We start from the raw sequence: 12,681 nt of genomic DNA, 5'->3' as shown, positions 1-12,681 counted from the left end.
AAACCCAGGTCCTCATGTATGTTAAACATGTATGTTCATACCCTTGACCCCAAATTAAAATTTTTTATTCACTTTCACCAAGTAATTATTGAGTACCTACTATATATTACATATAATACAATACAAATACAGAATGGTCAAAATTAGTGAGGCAGAAACCAAAAACAAATTAAGGAAGATTCTAGGTGTACATGTGCACCTGATTTAGCTATCTCCGACACTTCTTAAAAATCTAACTTTTGGTTGGATGAAGCAAGAGATGATAGACATACCCGGGGATGCTGCATGTTCCAAATGGCCCAGCTGGGACTGCCTAGTGATTCTGTAGATCAATTCTGCAGGCTCACTGTCCTGGTCAGTGGCTGAGAGCTGGAGAGTGGTGATTTTCTTCACTGAGTTTTCATCCAAGACCAGCCCTTTATTGTTTGTGATCACTGGTGGGGATTTGTCCTCTGAAAGTATCAGAGATAATGATTCAGAGTGAGATCTTTTCAGCCTCCTTTCTTCAGTTCTAGGCCTGCTAGCCAGGGTTAGGATCAAAGAGATCCTCAAGCCAGTCCCCCAGGGACCTCACAAGGGGGCCAAAGCTAGGCAACCATACAGGTGGTATGATTTTCAACTTTTATGTTGGCTAGGTGAAGGGAAGAATTCAAGATTCAAGGTGACCACAGTGTAAACTACATAACTTCAGAACTGCCGAAGTATTTTTACATTAGAAAACCTCACACCCCCTTACCTAAAATACTGATGGAAAATGACTGGTCAGTCAATTTGTTGCCTTCTCCATCAACCACATCAAATTTAAAAGCAAAGCTCCCACCAGGTTCTCCTGTTCCATGACTGAATTCTATCTGCCCTATAAAAAGGAAAAAAAAAATCAAGATTTGTTATTAATGTTTTCTGCCCTTATTTCTGGAGCAAGAGGGGACTTCAATTGGTATTCACACCAATGAATCACTTTGATACCACCTTTGACATTTTAATCTAAAGTTTTCATTTCCTCCATTTGCCCTCCCACCATGGATTTGCTCACACCCAAAGACATCCTCATAACAAATTCACTTCAAGTGACATTTCTTATGGCTGAAGCTTGGCTTTTTAAAAAGACATTTCTATGGTTAAGGCCTAGCCTCTAAGGAGGTCTCATGACAGAACTGCCCGTGTGCAAAATGTGCACCAACCACACCCACATCACTTGGAGTGGCCCTGCTATTTATCCCGATCCCAAGGCAAAAGGATGCTGCAGCCCCTTTCTCAGCATTCTTCACTCTTCACTGCCCCACACATGCAGTGATGTGGACTCTAACCAGCAGAAAATAGAGAAGCACACAAATAAACTCCACACAGAGCTCAAAAGGATCCGAAGGGAGAACTATAAGGCATTGCATTTTTGTTAACCCACAGCATCATTTATATGTACCCATCAATGTAACTAAACCTTTGAGAAGAGGTGTCCTATCTCATTTTTTACCAGGAGACACAGAAGCATGGGATAATTAGGGAATTCCTATCCTTTGTCTATTCCTTCCCCTTCACTGAAGCTCAAACAGATCTGATGAGAATTCAGGTACTATCAATTTCAGGTATTTGTGCCTGGGTGGGACCCTTGTTTCTGCTCTTCAGGGGCACATTTCTACCTCTAAAAGGAACTGCACATCATCACATGACTTTGGACAATTCCCCCCCCCCCAGACTAACTTTTTTCCCTTTTACATCCCCTGAAAGCACTGTACAGTAACTACGTAGCATTTAACATTTATGCCTTCACATTACATCAGCATTTCCTGAAGGAGGGATGAGCCGTGTAATTTCCTCCAGGCAGTTCCGATTTATGCCCTTCTATTTTGCTTAGTTCATTAACTTGTGCTCTTTGGGGAGCTGAAAAGAGATATAAATTGCTCACCTAAGGAAGGCATAATTTTCACCTTAATCCATCCCAACTCACTTCTTTTTTCTTTTCCTCTCTCACACACACTTTTTAGCATCATAACAAGTCAAAATGACTTTTTTCTCCTCCATAATTGCTTTCAGTTTAATTAATGTTATGTCAAAGCATGCACATTTTTTTGCCAAGAAAGATAACTCTTCTTCTTCCTCTTCTTTCTCTTTTTTTCTTTTGACAACAACAACAACAAAAAAATGGAGACCAAGAGAAAAAAAGAAGCTGTAACTCAGCTTTTATTCAAAACAATGCAGGCATGGTTTACTGCCACAGGCTACCAGGCTTTAACTCCCACTTTCCTATTGTGGGTGGAGTTCAGGGAAGCCTGGGTAGGCAGAGAGAACTGGCTGACCTTGGTTAATGTCTGCCTGGGTGAAACTTCGGATGGGACCTTTCACAGAGACTTGCTCCAGGCTGTCATGCTTAACCTTCTGCAGGCGCCCTGCACCGGGATCTTCCTTCATGATGTACATAACCTGACGGTCATCTGAGTCAGTGTCTGTCACTTTCAGGTGCTGTTCTGTGATGCGGACTACAGATCCTGAAAATGAATGGAAAAGAGGAGGTCATTCTCTATCGTTTCCTTCAAATGGCATGTCAAATGATTTCAGGAGACTAGAGGCTAAATTATCATACATTTTTGGAGGCCTCTGCACCAGGTACTTCCCCTTCTCAGTTTCCAAATGAATAATTTAATCACCCTAAATTAAATAGTCTCTTGAACTTAGATCTGAGCTCCTTTGCTCTTCTTATCTATTTTTACTTTCCGGAGACTCATTCTACCCAATGGCCAATCAGTTAGTACCTGGATCTATGTAATAACTCCTAGTTCTGTGATGCAAATAACCTTTAGATCTATGATGAAATCTGCTTGGATTTAATTGAGTTACTGTTTTGAGGAAAAAAAAAACAGCTTCACATGAACTCATAAACATATCTGAGATGTTGTTGTCTCAGATGAAATTGTCAAAATCAGTGCTTCTGAATAAGAGGATAAACTGAGTATCAGGAGCCAGGTGACCTGCTGCACAGGTATCAGGGCTGGAGGCAAAGCACTCCCTACTGGAAAACACTTCTTCTCAAGGTCTTGCCCTTTTGCTTCCCTGTTCTGCCATTTTCTTATGTTTAAAATAGTAAATTCTAGAAAAGTAGACATTCATCATTCATGTGTCATGATTCCTGGAGTTTGGAGCTGCAGTGCACCATAAGCCCTGAACATTGCTAATGATCTTACTGGATGACACCTTCAATGCCCAGCCCTGACCACTTTACTCAGACCATCTCTCAGAAAGGAACCTTGAGGGATGAGGTACTATCTTCCTCTGGAGCAAAGGTCAGACTTTCTTGCTATGATGTGGAAAGTTCTCCAAGCTCAAAGTTCCTCTCCAGTAATATACCACACTACAAGTGAAGGCATCCATGTGGGCCATCTGCATCACCCCCATGGAACTTGAAGGGTAGGGGAATCCAGTGCAAACCTGCTGACATCCATGCTGCCGGTGGTACTGTGAGGGACAAAGTACTTTGTTTCTGATAGAGGAATCTTGTGTCTTCTACCAGCATCCATGAAACAGTAATTGGCTAGCTTGTAAAAAGGGTAAAGTTGAATCCTAGACTTGATACGCAGGACTTCTGGCAGTGCTCAAAGTTTTAAATACTATCATACCATATGTTTTTCAATATAAGCTACATGTGAAACTAAGAATAGACAATAAAATCCTAGCATGATGCAGAAAGGCTAGAAAAAGGCTCACTCCCTCGTTACTTAACTCCCTACTTCGGAGTCCAAGACTAATAATAGTTGCAGGTCCTTTAGTGTTGCTAACACATGGCAAAACTGTGAAAGTTAGATACTAGAAATCATATTGAATAATTCTCTATTATTTGCATAATCCATTTTAATACATGATCCCTCCTCCCCCAAACTATCCCTCCATGACTTTTTTAAAAAAGTAAGCATTTTGAAATTTTGCTAGATATCTTTTGCTATTGCTTTCCATGGGGTTGGCTGAACAGAAGTAACACTACAGGAAACCTGGGCCTGGGAGTAGTTGGATAAATTAAGATTTTTTGAGGACACTGAAAATACTATATAAATTCTTTGCAAATTTTCCTTAAGTTTACACAGACATCTGGTCCAAGGAATTTCAGAGGCTCACATCTATCATACATAATTCTCAATATCCCTTAAACAACAGTTCTCCAAAATCCTAGTCTCCCCAAGTATTGAATAGCTAGTTTCAGATCCACCAACATGAAAAGAGGTACTGGACACTGGCCAACAAAGAAATGAGGATAGAAGAAGCAAGGCCATCTCTCCTCTTCTTCTGTGGTACCTGCTGAGAGCTGTAGGCCTCGGTTCACAGCCAATCGGGGAGTATCACTTGTGGGCAGTTCTATGTAGACCTCCATCCTCCCTGTGTCCACATGGAGGCCATCAGTGAGCGAGAAACGGAACTCATCCACTGCTATACCAGAGTTACTAGGCATGTACCCAATCAGCCCAGCCAGGACATCCTGGTAGGTGAAGGAGGAACCATGGGCTAAAACTGTCCCATTCTCTAGAGGCTCAGAAGCAATAAGTCTCCGGAGTAGATGACCTGAGGAAGGAAATTTTAAAAAAAGACAAAGAAGCAATGGTTGAATATATATGGTACCCAGCTGGGCATGTTGGTATGTGCCTCTAATCCCAGCAGCTCAGGAGGCTGAGGCAGGGGATTGCGAGTTCAAAGTCAGCAAAATCGAGGCACTAAGCAACTCAGTGAGATCCTGTCTCTAAATAAAATACAAAAAATAGGACCCAGGATGTGACTCAATGGTTCAGGGGCCTTAAGTTCAATTCCCAGTACGAAGGAAGGAAGGAAGGAAGGAAGGAAGGATATCTATGGCACCAAAACATTTTCCACTTATGCCAACCAGTATGAGCCTAGATATAATACCAGGCCCCTCAGGCACTCTTGGTGGCAACAATTTAGCATTTTACAAGTAAGCATGGGTTAACCTCTGGCCTCATCTATAAAGACAAAGTTGCTCTTTTTCTGGTTTAAAAAAATCTCTTAAAGAGACACAAATGGATGGTGCAATATAGCAGCTTAGGAATCACATCTCCCTCCTGAATTCAAATTCACTTCATTATCTAAATTTTATTTTTCCCTTCTGCAAAGTGAAAATAGCAGTCTTCACTCTCTATCTTTCTACTAGGGCATGTGGAATGGGAGATGGGAATATGTTTTAAATTCCTCTTAAATTCATAAAGACACTAAGCATCTTTATATTGAGGCTTATTTTTCTGTTTTCAAGGGTCATGTACCCCAAAGGGACAGTTAAAGTGCTTTATTAGTGAAAGTGACAGTGAATGAAAGCAAGCTAAAATGCAAAGGCCAACCGCCTCTTCTGTTAACCTCCCATCAACAGCAACAATTTCATCTTTGAAAGACCAGTAGGTGTTACATAGATTGAGACACACCACTCCAGTTCCAGATCTTTAGCTAACACCTGGGTGATGGAGCTCAGAAATAGGTGAGTAGAAGATCCCCACAGTACTTTCTCCACCTAGTTAAAATCAGGAAAAGTGCTCTCTCTGGAAAGGGAAGAAGCTCATAGAGAAATCTAGCATGCTAAGAAGCTACCAGAGATGGCTTGAGATTATCTACCCGTGCCTGCTCTGAAAGAGGAGATGCAAATGTTGAAAGCTCTTCTGCTTGAAGTTACACAGGAAAGCAAGAAAATAGCTGAAATTAAATGTCAGAGATACCAATTACCTAGGATTCAGGCTTTTTAAACAATCAACGTCTACCCTGACTCCAAAGAATATTAGTTAGCTGTGAATCTGATTATACTTTATGCAAATAATGGACTATATATAGGAAAGGCAAAAAAATAACCACCTGAAATCTATGTGCTTGTTTTAATAACCCATCAGGCACCTCAATTAAGAAGCTTTCTACAGCAGTTTGTGTCCTACCATGGTCAGGCTTTTTTGTCAATACAAAAATCAGCTCATTATCTGGGGTGTCCAGGTCTTGCAGGCTCAGAGAAGAATTGCTTATCACCACTCCAGAGCTCAGCCGTACTCCAAGGGGCCGCAAGGTCATCCTGGGAGGCTCATCGTTCTTCCTCTGATTAAAGCATAAAATATTCAGTCTCACACAGACATTGGTTTCAGAAGAAAGAAAAAGCACATTATTCAGAGAAAGTATCACTGTTGCAGAAACTTTCACTATTAAAATAGCATTTAAAGTTTTACCATCTTCACCTCCTAATCAAAATGATTAGTTTGAAGAGACAAAAGAGAAAGCCACGTAAACAACATGTCCCTTAGAAAAGAAGCATTCTACAAAAAAACTTCCAAAATATTTCCCATAGTTATAATAAGCATTTCTTCTAGATCAAAACTATGGTCATATGTTTTGAGAAGCGCAAATATATTTGGGGGATCAAGAAATTTACTATTCAAATCATTACTATTTGAACTCAGAATCATGTTTAAAAACTCTAAGCACATCACAGTAGCCATAGAAAGACACCATATTTGACTGTGACTTTCTCATGCTATTTCTCAACCCCCATCCACTACTGTCCCTTAAGATTCTAAAGGTGTCATTCGGTTTATATTCCCAAGGCACAGGGTAATCCATTCAGATTTATCTTTTCTCTCTGTTCCTGGGGTGGTAAGACAAGACTGTAGTTGCTCAAATGAAAACATGAATACAGAATCCAGGATCATGTTTCTTTGATGTTGCAATGGAATGAATAAATGCATTAAAATATAAGAAAAGGCAAGTGTTCATGCAGAATCAAACACATATGAAGGCCTATATTTCATAGAAAATGAGGCATATGTTGGTTTTCATCTAAAGTGGAACTGACAAGGCTTCTCTGACTCTCACAAACTGTTTTCACACAGGACGAATAAATTTTATCCTGAAATAGAAATTCAGATTTCCAACTCAGACCTTCCGTAAATGCCAACCTTAATTCCATAAGCTCGCTGAAGGTCAGGGTTATGTTTTAAAATTCAAAGTCAAATCCAATCTTTTGCTTTTGAGTTCATCAAAAGAAATCTAGTGGTAAGATACTGGGTGGACAAAGCCTCGACTTTTCCAAGTTCCGAAGTCGTTACCTCAATGGTGATGTTGATGCTGTGAATTTCCGAGCGACTGGCTCCATCACTCACATAAAAACTAAAAATGTCATGTGTTGGCTCGATGCTTTCATGGACACTCTGAAAGTAGTAAATGTAGTTTTCTAGGACATCTTGAATAGGGAATGATGCCTCTAGGTCACTGGTAGCTCCAGGGCCAAAACGATCACCTGCATCAACATCAAGAGAAGACTTTCACCTTGATTCATTGATTGCTGCTTACTAAACTCAACTAGAAAATGAGACGTTCTTTTCAACACAAGATGAAAACATGCTTGAGGACAAAGCTAGGAGAGTGGGCAAACACAAGACCAGCAATTAGAAGGCTTGGGATGATTCCAGTTTCTCTGTTTCTCATCTATAAATGGATATACCTGCCCCGCTGACTCCACAGGTAACCAAATGAGATGATATATGTGAAAGCACTCAAGAGTGTTTTCATTTTATATAGCACAGAATCAGTGGTCATTTTATTAGGAATCTTTCATGCGTCTTATGTAACAATATAATAGCCAAGGTTCTACCTTAAACTCTAGCCCATTTCAAAACCACTCTATCTGGTTTATCCTGCAAGAAGAACATATTCTGTCTCTCTCTCTCTCTCTCTCTCTCTCTCTCTCTCTATATATATATATATATATATATATATATATACACACACACACACACAGTTAACTATATTTAACTTTTTTATTCAAGGCACCTCTCCTCCAGTATGTCTGACCTCTCCGTTTCTTAATGAAACCTTTGCATGCCAGATCCCAACCTGTGGGAGAATATACCAGTACTACTGTGATGCTCAGGTTATGTATCATGACATTCAGGTACAATTCAGGCACCGAGATGCTTGGTCCCATTCAGAGCTCAGATGCTGCTATGGTTTGGATAAACATTTACAAAAGGGTCATGTATTAAAGACTTGGTTCCCAGACTGTGCTACTGGAGGTGGTGGAGGCTTTAAGAGATGGAGCCTAGTGAGTGGTCTTCCCATCACTGGGGGAGTACTCTAGAAGGGGAATTGGCATCCCAGCCCCATCCTCTCTCTCTTTTGCATCCCAGCCATGAGATGAGCAGCTTTGCTCCGACACATGCTCCCAGCCATCATGCAATGCTTCACCACAGACCCCAGAACAAAGGGACTAAGTGACCATGAATCAAAATAAACCTTGTCTTTCTTGATTTATCTCAGATGTTTTTACAGCAATGGAAAGCTGACTGACATAGATGCTATTCAGGTGTTGAGATGCCTGGTTACCATTCAGAACTCCACAGAAAGTGCTAGCTCCAGTTTCCTCTTCTTCTCATCCCAACCCAAATATGTTAAAAGGCCAAACGGAAGAATAAGAAATGTCTAAATGATGGATATCTTGTCTTTTACTTGACCATAACCCGAGCCCATCTAATTGATTGATTTTAAATTGTTACCACAATTTTCTTCTGGAGAAAGGAGAAAAAAGAAACCCTTGTGACTTCAAACAATTTCCTGGATATATATCAACAAAGAAAAGTGTAGTTGGCAGATGTGAAAGCAGGAAAGCTTTTCCTTCCCTTCTCCATGATTCTTTGCAAATATCGGATCACAAATTAAAATGCCATTGACTTTCTGAATTATAGGCAGTGCCATCTTCATTGGCATCTGGACAAAAAGACTAGAATGAAAAGTTTTTTAAAAAAATGATTTGAAAGAAGAACTTGAGACATTTTTCCCTTCAATATGTGAATTTTAGTTACCCTTCCAACTGATTCATCAGATAAATAGAGAGATCTAAGTGACCAGTGACTAGGACATACAATGCAGGATTTCCAGAGAGAACTGCTAAAATAGCTTCCAATTTTTACTTTCTCTTTCCATTGATCACTATAAATAGAGAAAATGTATCTTCTTTATTCAGATCAAAAATAGCTAAGTAAAGCAAATGATGCTCCATAAATATACTCACATCTAATAAAGCCATATTTTTTAATAATTGGAGAACTAACTATGTAACAGGTGAATAGGTTGCTGAAGTTTTAAGCACCAATCCTTACACTTTTTAAAACTTCACTTTTTTTTGACATAAATAATTCTTATTAATGTGCTTCCCTGCCTTCTCAAACAGAATCTACTATGTGCAAATTAAATAGTTATTGATGCATTCAGGCTATCATTATGGACACCTACTAATGCAGAGGTACTGAGGTGAGTCCTGTCCTGTTTGTGGCAGTACTAAGGGAACATGCTGTTAAATTTCATACCTAACGTGACAGTCATTCTGTCTCTCCTCTTCTTTTTGGTAAGAAGTCAAAGCTCCTTCTTCTAACAGTTTTTAAAAATATGTTCTTCTGATCAGCTGGGTTCTGAATTTAGGTAGCTAGTTTTATATATATATATATATAAATGTGTGTGTGTGTGTGTGTGTGAGAGAGAGAGAGAGAGAGAGAGAGAGAGAGAGAGAGAGAGAGAAAGACTCTCAATTCCAAACAGAGGCAAAAGTCCCCCGCCCCCATGAAACAAAGGGAAGGATCCTTAGCTGATATAACCTGGGATGATGATTTTGCTCCCCTGAATGCCTTTTTCCTTAATCTCAGGTTCATACCCATGAAACTGCAGAGAATTGCTTCTCCTCTAAGTATGTCCCCTGGGCCAGCAGCCATGACATCACCTCTTAGCTAGAGAAAAATGCAAATTCACAGGCTACACCAACACCCTACAATAGGACCTTTAAGGTTGTTGCCCTCCAAGTGAAGGAGGTTTGAGAACTACTTTCTAAAGAGGCTGAGTCTTGTTAGAATTTTAACTTTTGGGCCAGTGAGCTACTTACCCCTCTACATAGCATGCTTATGTTCCATCATGTGTTCCAGATAAATGTAAAACAGTGTTATAAAGGCTTCATAAGGAAAAAAAAAAACACATGATTGGGGCGGGGGCAACATCCCTTCATGATTTCCCACTATGTGCATGCTCTTTTCATTGCAAGAAATGCCACTGTCCTTCTGCCCTTAGTGACTCCCATGAATCCTTTAAGTTCCAGCTCAAATGCCACTTCCTCTGGCTTTACTAGCTTCCAAGGCAAAAGCAACTGCTTTGTTTTACATATTCTCTTAGAGCTTTGCTCCGTTCCCTAGCAGGCATTTGTCATTTATCATAATTGATCAATCTTCATACCTGTCTCCCTCTCAAGGCAGGGTCTATGTTATTTAGCTGTACATCCATTGTATCTAACACAAACATTTGTTAAAACAAACCTAATTCAGTGATAAGCAAATCTGAGTGCACACACTGAAAGGCAAGATAGGGAAGAGTTCCAAGAGTTCGGATAGGAAAACATGACTAGTTTAAATGAGTTTCCAGTTGCCAGGCTCAAATCCCAGGCACCATGCTGACCACAGACACCTGCAGTCAGTGGTCTCTCTGTGGGAGCTACTAGCTACACGTCAATTAGAGCCAAGCACCAGTGCTCAGGAATCTCATTGCTGAGGCAGCCATACAGCAACCTGCCATGAGCTGTCTCAACTGCCAGTCATGGTAGGTCTCAGGGGGCTTGTGGACAGTACATGTCTTTTTGCTTCTCCTTCTCTGTGATTAACACCAGTGGGTCCAAGGGCAGATGGTGGAGTGGGAGGGATGTTGAAGAGGGTCAGAGATAGAGAGCATGCATTTCAATTCATGTCACAGCCATAGGAAGAGATGCTGCATACACTATGGTCAGCTAAACTGCAGCTGCCTCACAATAAAGAGAGAAATTTTTTGCTCTTTGACACTTAGTTCTGAAAGTTATCCAAAACACCCTCTGCCCTCATTGCTAGCATTCCAAATTCCTCTGCCTGACCTATATTATCCACAGCATTTTCACCTTCTAACATCTTACTCAATTTTCTCATAATTATTATTATTTTGTCTTCCTCCATTAGAATCTAAAGCACTTTGAAGGTAAGGGTTTTCTTTTGTTTTGTTTAATGGTGTTTCCCTAATGCTTTAAAATGCACTGTCCACAGAAAATGCTTGGTAAATTTTTGTTGAATGAATGAAACCTTCCGTCCTTTCATTTCATTGAAATGTTTCCATTTCTCGTTAGTTCTCCATCACCAGGTTGAATGGGACTACAAGTTCTCCCTCCACACGCCTTTCTTTCCAGATCTTGAACAAAGATCTATAGCAAAGCTACTACTATTACCTGTTCCTCTGTTCTCAATGCAGCCATATGTGGGCAACGCGCTTAGCTTAATGATGGCATCTCCCTGGAGGTTCTCATGATCATCAGTTGCAAAGAAATGGTGAAAGGAGAGTGGGGCTCTCCCTCCCTCATCAACCTAAGGAAGAGAGAATGCAGAGTCCTTGGACAGTTGCACATAACTGCAATAAAAAAAGAACTGAATTGAAAAGTGCTGCCTGGGGTGACCTTCCAGCACCAATTCCACTTCTGAGAGGAGGCAGATCCTCTACAGACGAGATGAGGAATGTGCATGCTGCTGAAGCCAGGCAATCTTTCAGCGCCTTTCAAAGATACACTCAGACACGATGACTTCCACGTCTCCCTTCAAAGTTGCACTTCATTCAATGATGGATCTGGTTATAAAGCAGCTCTGGCCCATTCCAATCACCCTCCTCAGTGCAGCTGCACAACAGGATGGCTGCCTTCTTACAGCATCAACATTCAAAAGTCCACAGCCAGAGAATGATAGATCCAGTCCTCCCTGGGGCTCCATGAGGGTGACTGTCCTATAGGTGTTACCATCCAGAATAAAAGTGCCATTTATTTCCTTACATTGTATATTTATGGGTGTGTGGGAAGAAAGGGTTCATCATATCTGAAAGCTAATGCTTATCTTAATGTCAAGAAAGAAAATAAATCAGTATAAGTATAAGCAGTTGCTCAAACTACCTTTTTCCTTTAGGGCTCTGTTTTATATGCTAACTCTGCAACATAAGCCTGGTGCTTTTTGCTGACCTACTGGAAACGGTCAAGCCATTCCACTTTGAACAACTCTTGGCTAACTGTAGGAAGATCTATAAATTAAAATATGGGACTCAAGGAAGAGGGAGGGTCCAAGCAGTTTTCCCAAGATGTGGAAATGGAAAAATGGGAAAACTATCAAAACCATCTAGAAACCATTCAGAGTCTTGTGAATTTTTAGTTGCTGGACAAAACTAGAAAAACTCCTGAGCTTTTAACATTATGATATGTACTTAAAGTGGAAAGAGGAAAACAAATTTACTTTCATAAAAGCCCTACCATGCACCAACCAGGTCTGTGCTAAAGGTGATCCATACTATCTTATTAATTATCAGAGAAATCCTTTATGTGTAGGAATGGTAATATTTTTGTGTATGTGTGCATAATACTGGAGATTGAACCCAGGGGTGCTCTAGTATTGAGCTACACCCCCAGCCTTTTTTATCTTTATTTTTGAGTCAGAGTCTCACTAAGTTGCGAGGCTAACCTCAAACTGTGATCTTTCTGCCTCAGTCTCCCAAGTTGCTGGAATTACAGGTGTGCCCCATGGTGCCCAGCCAGAAGAGTAATATTTTAAAGATGAAGACACTGAGGCTAAGAACGATTAAGTACTAGGTCTATCATAACTCTGCTAGTAAGTAACAGATCTGGTACTTGAACTC

General features: G+C 40.4%; 1 protein-coding gene across 2 annotated transcripts in view; it reads right to left on the bottom strand.

Moving 5' to 3' along the window:
* Fras1 (Fraser extracellular matrix complex subunit 1) overlaps window positions 1-12,681 on the bottom strand; it is a 460,021-nt gene that overhangs the window by 77,298 nt on the left and 370,042 nt on the right. For both annotated transcript variants that reach the window (XM_046459197.2, XM_046459211.2), the window contains 7 exons: window positions 11,240-11,375; window positions 7,065-7,255; window positions 5,907-6,060; window positions 4,279-4,542; window positions 2,295-2,483; window positions 737-856; window positions 273-452 (listed from right to left, as the gene is read on the bottom strand). In XM_046459197.2, coding sequence (XP_046315153.1) covers window positions 273-452; window positions 737-856; window positions 2,295-2,483; window positions 4,279-4,542; window positions 5,907-6,060; window positions 7,065-7,255; window positions 11,240-11,375 — 1,234 coding nt within the window. The remainder of the gene's footprint in view (window positions 1-272; window positions 453-736; window positions 857-2,294; window positions 2,484-4,278; window positions 4,543-5,906; window positions 6,061-7,064; window positions 7,256-11,239; window positions 11,376-12,681) is intronic.

This window comes from Marmota monax, unplaced genomic scaffold, assembly GCF_021218885.2.
Source record: "Marmota monax isolate L192 unplaced genomic scaffold, Marmota_monax_Labrador192_F-V1.1 WCK01_AAM20220418_F8-fsc00112, whole genome shotgun sequence".
Classification (NCBI taxonomy): Eukaryota; Metazoa; Chordata; class Mammalia; order Rodentia; family Sciuridae; genus Marmota; species Marmota monax.
This window is presented reverse-complemented; position numbering and strand designations above follow the sequence as displayed.